Source organism: Hyposmocoma kahamanoa, unplaced genomic scaffold (genome assembly GCF_003589595.1).
Source record: "Hyposmocoma kahamanoa isolate Upper Pololo Valley unplaced genomic scaffold, ASM358959v1 94, whole genome shotgun sequence".
NCBI lineage: Eukaryota > Metazoa > Arthropoda > Insecta > Lepidoptera > Cosmopterigidae > Hyposmocoma > Hyposmocoma kahamanoa.
Genome location: NW_020654878.1, coordinates 10,706,621 through 10,724,893, shown reverse-complemented (window position 1 = coordinate 10,724,893; position 18,273 = coordinate 10,706,621). Strand labels below are relative to the sequence as shown.

Sequence of the window (18,273 nt, the reverse complement as noted above, 5' to 3'; positions counted from 1 at the left end):
TTAAATGACAGACCCAGGCATTAAAAACTTTATGGTTTGCTAGAGTAGTTACCGAAATAGCAATTAGTATTAGTTCTTTTACGTAAGTTATAACAACTTACATATCCGATAAATCGGTATAAAATCATCACCGGCACCTCTAGGTGTGGTATGCTTCCAGAGACGCATGAATCGCGTGAGCGGATAAAACGTATCTATTATTTTTCACTTAAACTAAGTGACAAACTGTAACACCGAACTTACCGATAAATATTCATCCATGTTTTTGAACGTTACATTAAAAAGCACGAGCTAGTCAAGTCCCAGTCATAGACAAAATAACCAGCAAGAAGTCGGCGAAAAATATGTATGTCGTAATACGAATTTTGTCCAGTCAGTTTTTGGACGTAAAAAGAATTGCCTGGACCTTGCATTCTTTTTTAAAAGATCATAATACCAGGCTTTATTATTACAGCCTTCTCTTGATTAATGCAATGATGAAGACATAATTTTATAATAATTGTTTCAAACCTTGACATCACTATACTAAAGGACGTCGCTTTCTGCAGTGGATGACAATGTCGCGCTAATCAATAAAGTTCTCAACTGGAAACTTGGCTAGACTACAGACTGCACCGGACAAGTTTAATTCCCAGCACGATCGATTTAATAAACGATAAATTGATTTGATTTCGGTAGTGCAGTCTACTCTCCATAAAACAATATACAAAGACGATTTGATTCAAGGAAAGCTTCAGTTCGTTTACTATAAATATTAGAAGCAAAAGTGTGAAATTACCGTTTCAAAGTTCTCACCGTTTTGAAATAAAGTATGTGATTCAGATTAGAAACGTATTACAAATAAAAAGCTTCGAAATTTAAAATTTTGGCGAAATGGATTCTGCGTTCATTTTGAAATCGGATATGCTTAATTGCAATTTTGGTTTGCCTATTATGAATGTTATCCTGGTGAACTGTAACCCACTAAGTAATTTATTGTAACTACTCACAACACTGCAATTTGCGTCAAGTTAGTATAAAAAAATTGTCTCACGAATTGCCCAAACTGCAACACGCGTTAGGATTGTACTATCATAATGAAGGGCACAAAATTCAAGAAGGTTCAGATTGCATGATTATTGGTGATGAAGAATGGATGCTTTATATTAATAAAATAATCGGGTGCGATTCGTAATATATAATAACAAATGACATATTTTTAGTGGATATAACGCTCAACAGATATAATTAATTTATGGTATACAGACATTTGACATATTCTTACATGATATAAAGGTCACTGGGTATAATAGACGATTGATATAACAACTTTCAATCTAATATACTGATGGCATATTGTTCATTTTATATAAACACTTCAGATATAACATTCACTGAGTATAATGATGAATGTGTATGTATGAAAAAAAACTAATATAATTCCAATGGTGTTTAGGTACAACGGTGAATGAACCGAATTTGTTTGCATTTCCTAGTTAGGTTAATATATGACAAAGCTGCCTGAACCGAATTTGTTTGCAGTTGCTAGGTGATTCGACCTCCACCTGTGAGTTTAGGTTAGGTTTGTAGTTAAAACACACACTCTAGACTATTACTAAAAAAATTCAACGCCCACTACCACAAAAAATAATTGAAAACACATATTTGTTATATTAACTAAATACAAAAAATCACAAGGAAAAAAAATATATGCGAGTATACATAGGGCGCACTATAAGTTTCCGGAACTGGCCTCTTACACAAGCAATATTTATTATTAATATTTATTTTCTACGAATTTTAGTGCAAGTTAACAGCTCAGCCGAGCTTCGCTCGGCTTCAAACTGCTTTTGGCGATGAAGCACCATGCAAGACGACTATTTGTAGCTAGTTTGCAAAATTCAAACGCGGTCCTGTGAATCTCATTGACGAATTTCGTGATGGTCGCTCGAACGACAACAACATCGATGTTGTGCGCCATATGATCAAAACAGACAGGCATGTGATATACCATGAGACTCGGGCATCTTTAGGCATAGACATGAATCAAATGCAATCATTACTACACAAACATTTGGGCGTGAAAAAGCTGTGCTCTCAGTGGATCCCACACAATTTGATTGAGACTCAAAAAATGGATCGCGTCACCTTGTCACTTTTATTTATTTCCAAAAATTAAAAACCAGTTACGCGGTCAACGATTTTCATCACCTGAAGATGTCGAACATTATGAAAAATAAGTTTCAGAGATTGTCGCGGAGGAGTGGCATAAACGTTTTCAAAATTGTTTATTTCGTATAAAAAAGTGGATTAACACTAACGGAGAATATTTTGAGAAACTATATATTCATTTCTGACCATTTAAAGTATTTTTTCTTATTCATTCCTGAAACTTATAGTGTGCCCCACATAGTAATGTAGCTTACATAGATAATTCATTTTGTTTTAATACGGTAGCACCTCCTGGACAGCATCAACGCCTGTCAATTGCTTCCGAGGCCCCTACCCTAGGACTTCAACACCCACGGAGCGGCGATAGGGACCACTTTGGGAGACTATGCTCTAGACATAAGTCGACAAGTTCTTGTAATTTCACCAGCAAAAATGGTACGCAGAAATGCTCACATTACTGCTTAACGGCAAAAATATTTAAGGCGACAGTACTTCCCTGGACGAACTCTTTCACAAAGAGTTCTACTGCTTCTTAAAATTTATCTTACAAACAATTGTTGAATATTCTTTTGTCATGTCCGTATAAAATAACACAGATTGTATCTTTGTGACGCTGGAATGTTGATGATACTTAATGCTCAACTTTTCTTTTTTTAAGTACCAACTGTTGTTATGTTTTGATTTTTACTGTACTTTTTATTGTGTACATTTTATACCTTCTAACGTTTATTTGTAAACGAATAAATTTATTATTAGTAAAGAAATATTGCTGTTTGTTTTAAACGCTTTACACTTTCAATCATCAATTTATGTCTATTTAATCAGTATTTTTAATGATAATTAAATTAGTTTTCAATTAAATCAGTAGGAGAAGAGCTGCTTGTGAAGGAGTTTGTCCAAGGAAGTACTGCCACCTTTTCCATTTCTGCCGCCAAGCAGTAATGTAAGCATTATTGCGTTCTAGTTTTGAAGGGTTAGTGTGCTGGTAAAATAACAATAACAAATAATAACTCACACACTCATAGTCTGCACAAGGGAAACCCTGTACCGCGGGTGCCAAGGACACACACATAGACAACCACAAATTACATCCAAACTCACGAGATAAATAAATGTGTGCCATACAAATATTTCTCCCGGCCCGGGAATCGAACCTGGGACCTCTGCGTGGTAGTCTAGCATGATAACAGTTAGGCCACGGAGGCAGTTACCAATTACAGATACATGGGACTTTTCAATGTCTTTGATGTGAGTCAGTAATGTGAGCACTACTGCGTTCCAATTTTGAAGGAGAAAGGCGCTGGTGAAATTACAGGCACATGGGACTTGGCAACTTATGCCTCAGGATTACGGGCGCAGTGGCATTGCCCCTTAGAATCTGCAACTGTTATGAACAGACGTTTCCCGTGTACGACTTGTCTCCCCGTCATTTGGTATCATAAAAAAGTTTTCAATAACGGCCAAACCCCTGGTATTTTGCCAACTATGGTTCATGAACTGTATCTGCGTCAGTTTATAGTATGTGAAACATTCTGACCTCCTTATCATGGCTAAAGTAATTGACATATTTAGCGAAATTTAGTTGTTAACATATCGCAAATGAACCCAAATACTGTCGTAACCCAAAATTGTGACATTGAGAAAACACGAGTAGAGATTTGAAAATTAAAAAAAAAACTGAATTGATCTTATTGCCAACCAGAACCAGAAAACCTCACGAATTTTTATATGTGCTTATTGTCTGAACTTTGTAAATACTAATATCCGACAACCCAAATAGTTTTGAACTACTTTTAGCCGTAGCGCCATCTATGAGAAATCTATGAGACTATTTCGTCACCCAGTTAGACACCTTTATTGCTACCAGCTATGGCTAGAGAGGCACGGTTTGTAAGGAGACGTCGGTTCGCATCCGACCGGATCGAAGGAATATTTTTAAGTGTTCGATTTTTGTATTAAAAATTATTTCAAATTATGTTTTCTCAATTCACCGATTTTGAGTTACGACATTATTTGATTTCATCAAATCAGGGACATCTGGAATCAGCGAAACGAGATCTACAAACCTCTATAAGCGGTTTTTTTAATATCTTGTTTATTATCAATTTTACTGTTAAGCAAAATCAACGCAATTGACATTTTTCAAATAAAAAACAACTTAAGGTGCCAATATCTCGAAAGTTACCAAAATGCAAATGCGTTAATTTTGACAAGGAGGGCAGCGTTGTTGTTAAATCGGATTAAGTGTTTCATGTTGTTACAGAGTCACTGTTCCCGAGGTTCGTAGAGCCCGTCCCGAATGTCACTGTAACGGTGGGTCGCGACGCACTGCTTGCCTGTGTCGTTGAAGACTTGCGTGGGTACAAGGCGAGTATTTAAAGCGGTTTTTTCATACTCAATAGTTTACAACTTGGAAGTTTCTTTTTATACGTGATGTAAGGGTCAGTAGGGATTTATTTTATTAATTTTATACGGAAGGAGTGTGGGATAATTAACTGCATGAAAAAATATTCAACACATGCACGATTTTGCACGATTTAACTTCACTTCACTTCACTGGTTTCGCGGAGTAGCAAATTAATTTACTTCCAATTTTATTAAGAGTTTCATTTCCAACGTGTACCAATCGCGAACACTTAAAAAATCGATCGATACATTTAACGGTTAGACCTACCACCTCTCAAGCAGAGGCCATGGGTTCGAATCCGGAGTCGCACCTCTGAGTTTTTCGGAATGTATGTACGAAATTTAATTTGAAATTTACCATGAGCTTGCCGGTGAAGGAAAACGTGATGAAACCTGTACGTCGAAGAAGGTTCACAACCCTCGGAAAACGCGTGAAGTCGCCAACCCGCAGTGGGCGAACTTGGCGGACTATGGTCTAAACCTTCGCCTGAGAGGAGGCCCGTGCTCAGCGGTAGGACGTATAGATGGCTTGATTAAGGACAAGGGGGCAGTACTTCCCAGAACGAACTCTTTCGCAAAGAGCTCTACTGCTACCAAAAACCTAAGTCATCATCATCATCAACCCATTTATATGTCCCACTGCTGGGCACGGGTCTCCTTTCAGACGAGGATTTAGGCCATAGTCCGCCACGCTGGCCCAATGCGGGTTGGAGACTTCACACGTTTTCCGAGGGTTGTGAACCTTCTTCAACGTGCAGGTTTCATCACGATGTTTTCCATCACCCTTTTCGGTGAATCATGATAAATTTCAAATTAAATTTCACACATACATTCTGAGAAACTCAGAGGTGCGAACTCGGATTTGAACATACGACCTTCTGCTTGAGAGGCAGTAGGTCAAACCATTAGGCTACCACGGTATAAAAACCTAAGTGTGGATGTAATATTGTAAATGAAACCAAACTGCCTACGTGGCCGAACGCTTACCATGCTATATATAGCTATGCATGCACGCAGAGGTTTGGTGCTCGATTCCCGGGCTGGGAGAAATAATTACGTCTATTTTTCTCGTGAGTTTGGGTGTAATTTTTGGTTATCTATGTGTGTGTCCGTGGCACCCGCGATACAGGGTTTCCCTAGTGCTGGGCGATTAATGTGTACGGCATTTATTTATTTTTTCAAAATTTATAATGGCGTATATTTGCTTTTCTTTCTCCAAATGAGACGGTATTTCTCATCAAACAGTAATGTCTAATATTAAACCGTGACCCTGGGACTTGTAAACAGATCGAAACATTATGTTGTTTAAAAAAATAATATTTTACGCTTCCATTTAAATAAAAATATTATCAATGCTGTTGCTCGAAAAGCTGTTCTTTTTATAGTATCATTATAGTGTACTTTTTATAGTATGAATCATGAAGAATGTGGTAGGTATGTGTTGATGTGCGGATTTTTAACCACAAACCAGTTTAACAGTTTACTGTCAAGGAGTTGTTTGATATTTGAAACAAATTACGAATACATTGATTATGTATAAAAATAAATAAATAGAACCATAGGAAATAAAACTATTTTTCCGGATTTTTTACTGTCAACCGTGACCATGGGACCTGTAAAGGGCTCGAAACGTCGTCGGTTTGTTTGAAAAAACAAATATACGCGATTTAAATCCGGAAAAATAGTTTCGTTTCCTATGGTAACCTAACAAAACCTAAGAACTCGATAAATAGAACCAGACAAAGAATTTCGGCGGAAAGCGGAATGTGTTCATATCTTTCTATCTTTCGTTCGTATCTAATATTGTTTCAATTAAGATGAAATAAAATGCGTAAAACACGTGTATTTACAAAAACCAGCAATTTCCATAAAAGTGTTACGAAATGTTGTTTTTCTTTGTAATATACATATAGGATTAGGATTAAGATTTGGCGGATATTGTGAAATTCACCCTGCCAGATGTTTTTAGGGAAGTGCAAGTACCAAATAATAATTGTATTGCCGCCGAAATGTAGTAACAAATGTATTACCAGTTATGAAAATTGTAGAAAAAAAAGAATAATGTGCTTTATAAGTCGTATCACACAAAACTACGTTTAAATCGTCCCCAACTGGAGCTTAAGTGTCAGCTCATTATTTCAACAAATCTGTCCATCGCACGTGACTAGTCAGTACCCAATAGTCTGCCAATCCAATCCGCATGCCGACCGACAGTGACGCAATGTTCAAACGCGGTTGTAAAATAATAAAAATTCCACCATCCGAAACGCATTGCATGCACAAACTACAGTTTTTAGCGCGATTGAAATCCAATACCGATACATTTTGTATGTTCACAATAAAAATATTGAAATGAATTTGATTTAGATGCTTGAATGAAAATTCTCACAATTTACAAACATTTTTCATTCTATTAAGCATATTAAAAAGTGCAATATTGAAAACAAAGAAATGTTTTAGTAACATATATTGGTAAAAATTCTACTACCATAATGAGTGATAATAGCCGTAACAGTTTCTAGGTTTAGTGGTTCGCAATATTAGCACTAAGCGCGAACAAACACGATCAATTAAGGAAACAAACAACCTTTCATCCAGTGGCACACGTCACATCGCATGATGAACGAGCTGGAGCGCATACCGGGTAATTCTATGAGCGGATATGGTGCCTCCAACTTCATACAACTTTATTGGTGCAGTGCACGGGGTAAACTTTTAACAAGCCAACTTAATATCACTTTGCAATGCACGATTCTGAGGTTATTAATCATGCAGGACGGCTAGTTAGCAAAATTGGAGTGTCGTGTAATCTGGCTTTGGATTTAAACAGAACGAGCTGAAAGCTAAGTTTTTACAAAGCTGTTAATGATTTTGTTATGAAGAATGTATTGCGGGTGCTAAGGACACACACATAGGTTGATAACCACAAATTACACCCATACTAACGAGATGAATGAATAATTAGATCATACAAATATTTCTCCCGGCCCGTAAATAGAGGCTGGGACCTCTGCATGGCAGCCCAGCATTATAACCGTTCGACCATGGAAGCAGTTTTTCAATTTCAATAACAATAATATTGGCTAAAATACCTACCTATCTTTTAGTAGCAGTAGAACTCCTTGTGGAAGAATTCGTTTAGGGAAATACTGCCACCTTACCTACGTGACGGACACAGTGGAAGTGCCCCTCAAATCTTTGTGATTTAATATAGCTCTGAGCGGCACTGCAACTGCTATGGACAGGCGTGTCGTTTACCACCTCGGCTTTGATCGCCCAGTCACTTGTATCATAAAAAATACCTACTACAAGTACCAAAGTTATTATTGAACAATCATGGCAATCTACAAACAAATTTTATAGTGCATTTCCGAGAAACTACGTCGACGAGCTGTTTACCAAAGAATAGTTTTTAACAAACATTTGATTCTATACTCCACTCGTATTTCTAATTGTAACTACGTATTATCTGTAAATAGGATTGTTATTTAAATCTTTTGTTGTCCTGTACAGGTGGCGTGGGTGCGAGTAGACACTCAGACAATTTTGAGTATCCACCACAATATAATAACGCAAAATCCGCGTATAAGCCTGTCATATAACGACCACCGGTCTTGGTACCTGCACATCAAGAATGTGCAGGAAGTTGATCGAGGCTGGTATATGTGCCAGGTCAACACCGACCCAATGCGTTCAAGAAAAGGATACCTACAGGTTGTTGGTTAGTAAAACGCCGTCATATACTAACACGTAATAGGTATAGTAAGTCAAACGAAATGAAGATTTATGAACGTATATGTCAAAGAAACAAACAAACATCAACAGGATTTGAGTCAGATTAACGCTACCATATACATTCTTCATTAACACTTGCTCTTGCAAACACGAAGTAGAAGTTTTTCAGTTTGACCTTATTTAAAAATCATACATATATAAACCTTATACGGTATATATATGTATATTAAATAAATAAAAAGTATAATAAACTCCTTGTTCACAGTGCCGCCTGTCATCATCGACAACATGACTTCGACTGACATGGTAGTGCGAGAGGGTACTAACGTCACTATGTTCTGTCGAGCTACAGGATATCCTGAACCTTACGTCATGTGGCGCAGAGAAGATGGACAAGAATTCAACTGTAATGGCGAATTAGGTACGTAAATACGAAATAAACAGTCAAAGAAATGCTTCACCTATTTCAAATCATGAAACACATTATCTACATTGTAAGTAGCGTTTCTTACAAAACACATGTCTGCAGCTTTTAATATTACGGCAACAATAATAGGACATTTTCCGAGTAACCTGGTCGCAACATTGCACGAACAAAACATCCATTTCAAGCTGAAAAGGGCACAACATGTACAATCAAAACTCACTCGTATTATACAGATTTTCGTAATAAATATGTGGTCAAAATATTCGCCCTGTACGGTCATTATTTTGGCGTGCTTGTACAGAAACGAAACCACGAAATAAAAGGAAAATATGAGGAGCGCGATAGTGCAGGCTGGGAGATCACGTAAATGGATCAACAGACGCGGGTGGTACTCGATCGACGATGCTGCTTTAGCTGTGGTTTATTTATGACATAATCGAAGGCCGCCAGATATTGTTACGTTCTACCGACTCTTGATTGTGATTCTAAAAAAAAGAAATAACCCGAATTTCACAGAATTGACGACAACGACACGCGGGAGTCAGTCATATTGCAGACTGTTTTACTGCAGAAAAGATAAGCACAAAAGATAATTGAGGAGGTCGCGTAGAGAACAATCGGATTAACGTTTGCAATAGCGATGGAATATATTTTTCGCTCGAGTGTAACATTTTGAGGCAACAATAACACAATTTGACTCTAGTCTGCTTTTATTCAATTTGTCATCGTTCTTGCCTATTCAAGCAGACGTTTCTACTTTCACAAAAGAGGCTCTTCACTTACGAGTTGTGTAGTCAACGAGTACAGAAATGTACCGTAGATATCATGTTTAATATAGGTGACGGAAGGTGGAAGCCAATGGAATTTATTTGTTCGCAGTGAACGTAGTGGACGGCGAGAACTTGACAATCTCAAAGGTGTCCCGTCTCCACATGGGCGCGTACCTTTGTATAGCGTCCAACGGTGTGCCGCCTTCAATCAGTAAGCGAGTCGTGTTGATGGTCCAATGTGAGTTTTCCTTTATTCTATTTACCTATTCTGTGTCTCTACCACGAGTTTACTGTGACAGTTGTCTCTAGCGACTGCGTAAATTACTTCACAATTTTATATGGCAAATTGTACAGCATCTCTAGCGGTTACCAGAAGGAACAACATTTTGATTACAAAAATTTTACACGGTCGCTTGCGATAACTGTCACTGTAATCTCATGGTAGAGGCACTGATCTTCTTTTATTTGCAAAAAATTGTAAATGTAAACGCTAATTCCTTACTTTTTAACTAACTTGAAAAAAGGAGGAGGTACTCAATTCGACTATATTTTTTTGTCTACGCTTGTTTACGCGATTACTCCGATATTTATGGACCGATTTTGATAATAATAATAAATAATAAAAATCATTTATTTTCTCCACAAACGGTGCATGTACGAATAAATACTTTACAAAATATCAAAATACAATCTGGTTGTGCAGGCTGGTCCCTGAACTAGGAAAACCTGTATCACAGGTAACCAGGTTCCCACCCCCGGGCAGACTTAATTGATATGATTGAATGAAAAAAAATTTAAAAATTGAATGCAAACAAAACTAATTTTAAGAAAACATTTCGAATCATGGAAATATTTTTTGTCGGAAAGGGGGTACCTCAATAGTGGTCCCATTCAAATTTGAAGACAATATTCCACCTCTACGGGTGGCAAATTAGGGGATGAATCAGGTTTACTAAATTTCACCCACTTTCCATTAAACGATTTCAAGAAAACTTAGGAAATAGACAAAAGATTCCACAAGCTTTGTTTTTTTTTTATAAAAAGGTTATGAAATTGATACAATTAAACTGTACTTGTGATTTGTAATAGTATCTAAACATACCAAAAAACTAGAAATATGTGAATACTGAATGAAAATAATTTCGCTAGCTCCCAACAGCGCTATAATCTGCGAACCTTATCCTTTATTTTATCCACGGCCTGGCGGAATTCAATATTTTCACAAAGCTTTCTAATGTGAATATCCACATGTAGCCAAGTAGATTTGAATAGCAACCAACGTGTTGTGAAACTTTTCTGCCTGATTTCCTTTGAATTATTGCATGATGTAGCATGAAATTCGTATCGAGGAAACATTGCAAAATTGCCTTTCATATGTTTCAAACTTCGACTGCAACAGTACAACTGAGTTCTTTTCACAGAACACGCGAAGCCTGTGCTAGTCCAATTCCGGTAAAAAAACATAAGTACTTTATTGATATTAAGTTTATTGACTATTATTTTTTTATAATATATTGCTGAACGCCATCGCTCTCCCAACTTAGCTACGGAACGAACCAATAGACCATAGAATTTACGAAGTTTTGTGCTTCTTACAGATCTTTTGGTTTTTAGCGACTTTTTTGCCAAAGGGTCATCTGTGAGAAATTTATGAAAGTTTTTCTTCACTAAGCCTTAGGTACCTTTACAACTACATGTCGCTTTAATAATTGTAATCTTAAGTTTATTGAATATCACGCATACTTAATTGATAATAAGAATAACGCACACACTCACTAGGAAAACCCTGTAGAGCATCACAAATTACGCCCAAATTCACGAGATAAATAAATATAGGCCATACATATATTTCTCCCGGCCCGGGAATCGAACCCGGGACCTCTGCGTGGCAGACCAGCATGGCAACAGTTTGGCCATAAAGCTTGTGATTTCCAAACAGCTGTTGCTATCCTGCACAATGCATCTTAATTCTATCCTGAATATTCAAGAAAAAATAGATAATTTTACATAATGGACACGTGGGTAATATTATCAATAATAGTTAAAAAAACTGTACAATGTATAATCAAAGGAAGTTATACACAATGATATATTTATTGTCAGAGACCATTAGGAGTGTTTACGTAAGCATGTACTTGCACTAATTTAGAACATAATTAAACGTTGAAAATTTTAGCATTATTGTGAAATTGCCATGAAATCAAATAACACACATAGTAGTGTTCTCATTTGGCATATGTACTAGTATTTAGTTGAGAAGGTTTTTAACGACATGGGTTGGATAAGGGATGATAGAAAATTACGCAAATATATGTAGTAAAACGTAAGCTAAAAGCGTACCAAGCAACTCTTTATTTAATTAGTATGCACAACCGTGTAGTGTTCACGAAATATTTCATGCAAAGAGCTTAATAACTATGCGTTAAGTTCGTTAAAAGTGATTAACTCTATATTTAGTAAGTACAAATAAGTCTTTAATAGAAACCATGGATGTTACTGTAAAATAAAGTAGGTATAATCAAGTAAGAGTGCATATGTCGCCAATAAACTGCACAGCTGTTTGGCGAATTTAGTAAAAAAAGTACGCTTTACAATTTTTGAATTGTCATAATAATAATAAAAGCATATTTGTTATTCCTCTCACTATGACATTAATATTCATAGGAACGTATATACTGGAAGTAAGTTTCGACGTCTCGTGTAGTAAATTATAGCAATATCACTTTCACACCCAGAACAGAAAAAAACGGCAGCACATTTCGCTCGGTCCGTTAACTTGGCCCCAAATTCTTTCTCTGTAAGTACGTGAGCATTTCCACGTCGTTTTCTTTCGACGAGAGTCAGCGTTCAGAAATATTATTTTTCTCGGGCGGCAGTCGTTAACGAGTATTTACGAGGACACGGCGTCTCTACCTGAAAGCGCCTTCCGGCGGATCTGGCGTAATTGCGGCCAATTAGAGCATTATGCTGACGTGAATACGGCACGGACGCGATAATGGCGATAGTATCTGTTTGAGCTGCGCCCGTCGGGCCCGTCGCTCGTACCTCGTCTAGAAAGCCAATGAGACGATTTTCTTCCCCTTAATTCACATTCCGTATCTCAGTGCCTTTACTGCTCTGGGACCCTTCATAAACCATGCAGGAATTCAGGAATAATGAAAACATCACTTCTTATAAGGAAGATGGACCGTAATTCGGAATCCAACAAAACACGAACTATAATAAGTAAAGTTGAAATTTTCTCATTTCAAACGTAATTAAATAATTTTACGAAAATACCCTTTACGTAATCGTGCTTACCCTTTACCAAATTTAGTTTCTAATGGATGTTCTTGAAATGAGTGCCTATATTCAAAATGTTGTCGCGTGGTGTCTAAGCAGTCCTTCTTTTCGTTTCTTCTAAGATACGTGAAAATGTTCACGTAACTTTCACTCGATTAACCAACGAAGTCTCGCTGTGAATTCATTGTCAGTTTTCATTATGCTGAAGGCAAATTATATGATAATGCTCTGAATGTTATACAGCAGAGTTCTCTTTGCGCTCTACATACTTTCCATAGTTAATCTTGATTTTGGATTAATTTAAATATTGACACTGGAAGTATGTTTCGAACCAAGTTACTTAACACAAGGTTACGTTAGATTTACGTAAAACTGTATGTAACCATATTGAGTTCTTTATTTTAAATATATATAACTGTACCTCTATTTTACTATTTGTATCTTGTATTCAATCTTGGAAACCTATTCTTTGACTGAAAAATAATTTAGAAAAACAGTGTGTTTAAAGTATCTATCGCTTGGATATTTCCTACACTTGGGTATTTTTATAACAGTTCCACCGATGCTGTCAATTCCGAACCAGCTGGAGGGTGCGTATATTGGACAGGACGTGACGCTAGAGTGCCACACGGAGGCGTACCCCTCCTCCATCAACTACTGGACAACCGACCGCGGAGACATGATCATTTCCGGTGAGAATTTAGATACTACTCAAACTTCCAGGATTTAATCAAACTGCGTTCAAAATTTACCTAAATAGTTGAATGTAATTTATAGTCGTGCTGGATATTGTTATTCTCGTTTGACCTTTGTCATCCTTAACGGTGCGGTACTTTTAAACGATGTTTGTACTCACCGTATTTCATAAAAATCATTAAAATTATAGACAACTCGATTTGTTTAAATATATATCGCGTTATATTAAAAAAAATATGACGTATAAAAACATTGTAAACAATATTTTACCACTTCATGGCTCCATAACGGCCTTTAAGTGTCCTAAAATAGTTCCAATATTAAGCTACGCAAGCCAGGAAATAGCTGAATGTAAATAGCATGCTCTAAAAAGTTTTGTTTGTTATGCATGCGACGCGCGCAATGTAGCACTTCTGGTTTTATTACCTTTCTGCGGCGGTTACCTAGGCATAGAGATTGGAGTGAGTTTACTTTAGACGTAAATTTTGTGCTCATAACCTGTGTATGAAAAGTGCAATAACGGTTTTTACAGTGGTTATTATTACTTTCGTTGGAAACTGTATAATAAAACACTTGTTTTAATAAAAACACAACTCTTGCGCGTGTAATAAAATATATTTGTACAGTCAAGAGCACATCAAGCTTGACACTTTGTACTTTGGACCGTTTTTATCGTAAGCAGCATAGAGTTGGATTTAAGTATTAAGTGTCAAGCTTGACGTACTCGTGAACCTGTAGCAGGTACTCATGTCAAAATGTTCTACAATAATTATTATTTAATAATATTATGTAATTTACACTTGCATTATGCACTTTTAAACTTTAACACATTTCATTACAGAAACAAATTAAAATAGTTTGAATTGTTTTTGGAGATTTAATCTCATAGGATCTTTTCATTGGTTAAGCTGATTGAAATGAGCAAATTACGTTCTTTGCAATTTGAGTTAAAAGCACTATTTGATTAATTTGTGTTTCAACAATCGTTCATTCGTATATGTTTTAACCGATTTCAAAAAAGGAAGAGGTTCTTAATTTGTCTATATTTTTTGTACGTAAATGTTGATCATTCTTTTTTGTTAGAAAGAGGGTACCTCAGCAGTAGTCCTACTTACATTTGAAGAAAGTATTCCACCTCTAAGGGCAAACTAAGGGATGAATCCGGTTTCACGCACTTTCCGGTAACCGATTTCAATAAAACTTGGCAAATAGATGTAATTCCACGAATGTTTGAGGTCGTTTTTTCAGTACTCTATACTGAGATTATAGTTTTATTCAACACGTACTCTGTGGCAGACCACTTCTACTTACTATTAAACATAGACTTTAGAAATAATGTCATTGTCATGTAACGTACTTGAGAAACGACAGGCAAATGCTGCTGCCTATCTCCATTATGGCTCAAATGACATTACCGCAGACCTAATTTTTTGTAACAAAATATGTACATAGCACAATGTACTTTATGTCAATTACGTAAGCAGGTCGCGCGTGTTCCGGAGAATTCTCGCGCAGTCTCAGGAATTCCCGCAGCTAACGTATATACTTGTAGTTTGTATGTTACACATTTGTCATGAAGTTCATTATACTATGTAGAATCTCGGTACAAAAACTCACTTCCATTCCGTTCCTCGGCAATATAAATTGAGCCTCCAAAATAAATTCACCCCATGAAATTTCAGATGTATTTATTTAACACCCCGAATACATGTGATATTCGGGGTGTTAAATAAATACAATTAAATTAAATTTTGCTTTAAAACTAATCAATTCACGATTTTGTTTATCGCTTAAAATGCTGTCTCTAATCATCATCTCAAATCATATAACCAGGATCCGCTATATTGGTATATTATATAAAAAATGTATAGCTTTACTATGAAGAATGTATCATTTAGATTCCCTTCTTAATGCTTATTTTAATAATATAAAAGCTTTATTTAAATTTGTTTTAATTATATTGTATTAGATTAAGTTATATTAAAATAAATTTATCTTTACCTTTATTAAGTCAAATAATAATCGTTAACAGGTAACAAATACATAACGTCATTCAGTGACGACGGCTACAGCCGCAAAATGATGCTGACCATACGCAAAGTGTCGTCCAGAGATTTCTCCTCGTATCGCTGCGTTGCCAAGAACTCTCTCGGGGAAACTGACGGACTTATACGACTTGATGGTATGAAACATGAAATGAATATTGTGATTTTATCTTTGTTCAACGCCAATCTTTTAAGATTTAGCACTGGCACCTTTCGCATTTTTTTTTATATTTCCTCTTTGACAACCTCTCGGTAACCCTACACAACACAAACTTCCTTGTTTGTACAGTTAATGCTACTACCTTCGATGTCCCCTTCATCTCTTTCCTGTGACAATTTAATGATACCCTAATTCATTTTTTAGAAGAAAATATTTACTATTTATGTCAATTATTTATTATTTTCAACAGAAATACCAGCCCCCTCAACCATAAGTACTACAGACAACAACGTCCCAACGTTCGCTACAAAGAGAAGAAGTAAGTACTCGCATTAAGTACTGGGTATATAAATATTTCCATGCAAATCGCAATATAAACGCAAAACTCAGAATAATCACACTTTAAAAGGAAATTGGCACCACTTCGATTGGTGCCCCCAAAATGATTTAGGTGTGTAAATAATTAATGCCGAAACAGCCTCAAACTTTCTAATGAAACCCTTCTAGGGGCGATCAACTTCGCAATTTCTGGATTAATTTTTCATGATAAATTCTCCTGTTTGCGTTGATTTTCCTTACGCCGTTGCCTGAGGAAAATTTGGGAATTCAATATTGCAATGTAAACCGCGATTAGAAAGGCAATGGGAGTCAAAGTTAAGTCCCACGTGCCTTTTATACATTCATCGTGCTCTTGGAGCGGCGGCGGTGGCGTGGAGCGAAAGGTCGATGGTGGATTTTGTATTTATTGGTTTCACCGCCACGGCTCAATGCTTCCGTACAATTGGGTCGTTAGTAATATTATTGTGGGAAAAGCGATTTTGTTTGCGCTTTGACTTCCAATGTAACCTCTTATTGTTATAGATTTCGGCTTTCCTTTATATTCTTTATGGCGCCATAAATTACGCTCAGACTTGAAAGCCTACTTTCATAGCCTCCTAAACAAAATGTGTGAAGTTTTATGACGCAATCATTTCTGAAACCGTTTTTTTTTCTTGCTGAGACGTTTTTACCTCATACGTTTTAACATTTGTAACAGGTAAACATAAAAAACCGTTGTCGGACAGTTCTGCCGATAACAGAGTCAACGGCGCTGAAGTAGAGCCATGGAAAGGAGCCGACGGCTGTAAGTATTTCATGTTGTTTCAGTTTTTCAATTACTGACTATAATTAATTAATGATGTTTAAATGATATATTATTCATAAATACAACGTGACTCCTGTTACACTATAGTGTGGTCACTTCTAAAACTTAAAATAAAATCCCGTGCAGATTTCGACTCTACTCAAAGTTCGGGCTGCGTGAGCGCACGAGCGTTTACCCTCATCGTTGCGATCGCAGCTCTTCTTGCCAGGTGACCCGCGGTTTTCGCTCATAACGGTAGCATATCATAGTGCCAATTAGATTATTGTGCTAAAAGAGATACAACCTAGCAGTGATACCTTAACATAATCAAGTAAATTGTATAGATAAACATATCAGTTCCTTTTTGTTACATATCTTTATTTTCCATCGTATGAAAATGAAAATCTTTACCGATAAAAATGTATAGTAATAAGTTCGACATTCATAGATATTTAAGTTAATAAGTCGCAAATATATTTTTGTGGAAGATTAATTTTCTTCTGAATTGTAAATATAATTTAGAACTATTTCCTTGATATTGAAAGACTGATAGTTTTGTATGATAAATGTGCCATATCTGAACGTTTAAATGATAGGTAAATAGTAATCATTAGGAATTGTTAAACTGCTGAAGTAATAGTGTTTAAAATGCTAAGTGATCACGCGACGTGAGCGTCAGCGGTGTTATCTGATTAGTCACTTGTTATACAGTTAGTCACCAATCAGAAATTGCTTACCAACTAGCTACTTGTTGTATTTATTTATGTTCCTGATATTAAATAGATAACATAATTTTCTAAATGATTATCACTAATATCAGGTTTCTTACCACGGTACGACTTCTTTTTATTATATATTATAACGGTAGCACGCTCCATGGTCACGGGTTGACTGGCCATGGAGCGTGCAACCGTTCCGAAATATCGGGAAAACAAAAAGAAGTCATACCGTATGGTAAGAAACCTGATATTAGTGATAATGATTTAGTGAATACCCACGAAAGTCTTAAAATCTATATAACATAATTTTCGTTTTTTGTTACAAAATTGTTACATAAATATATTAAATTTCTAATTACTTCTCGTAATTAGAAATTTAATTGCGAGAAGTAACGTCTGATTTTTGCAATGGGTAAAATTAAAACTAGATACATCTTCACGTCCCTTTGTATAGTTTTTATCATAGGTTTATCTGTATGTTAACTATAGTGATTATATATACTTTACCACTAACATATAGAAAACATCTGTTGTAAATATCTTAATATCATCTGCAATAAAGACAATACGGCGTGCTTTGTAATATAAATAAATAGCTATACAAATCTAGTATTACTCTATCCAGATAAGGGCAGGCTTTTAAATGGTTCTGTTGTAGAAAAGATAAAAATATTATTTAATAACAATAGGGTTTTGTTGTTTCATTACAACCTATTTCCAAGGCTCACTGTAGTATTGGCTGTTACTGTTTCAACCCCC

General features: G+C 36.1%; 1 protein-coding gene across 2 annotated transcripts in view; it reads left to right on the top strand.

Annotated features, from left to right (window-relative positions):
- The window catches only part of LOC113237832 (lachesin-like), a 32,785-nt gene extending 14,992 nt beyond the window's left edge, over nucleotides 1-17,793 (top strand). The window contains exons 2-11 of one of the 2 annotated variants that reach the window (XM_026474517.1): nucleotides 4,415-4,518; nucleotides 8,071-8,278; nucleotides 8,558-8,713; nucleotides 9,599-9,727; nucleotides 13,326-13,463; nucleotides 15,500-15,649; nucleotides 15,923-15,991; nucleotides 16,709-16,795; nucleotides 16,943-17,061; nucleotides 17,766-17,793. In XM_026474517.1, the coding sequence (XP_026330302.1) occupies nucleotides 4,415-4,518; nucleotides 8,071-8,278; nucleotides 8,558-8,713; nucleotides 9,599-9,727; nucleotides 13,326-13,463; nucleotides 15,500-15,649; nucleotides 15,923-15,991; nucleotides 16,709-16,795; nucleotides 16,943-17,028 (1,127 nt within the window). In that variant the 3' untranslated portion in view covers nucleotides 17,029-17,061; nucleotides 17,766-17,793. Of the gene's footprint in view, nucleotides 1-4,414; nucleotides 4,519-8,070; nucleotides 8,279-8,557; nucleotides 8,714-9,598; nucleotides 9,728-13,325; nucleotides 13,464-15,499; nucleotides 15,650-15,922; nucleotides 15,992-16,708; nucleotides 16,796-16,942; nucleotides 17,184-17,765 lie in introns of those variants that run through there. The other variant, XM_026474516.1, reaches the window with a different exon arrangement.
- The last annotated feature ends 480 nt before the right edge of the window (nucleotides 17,794-18,273 follow it).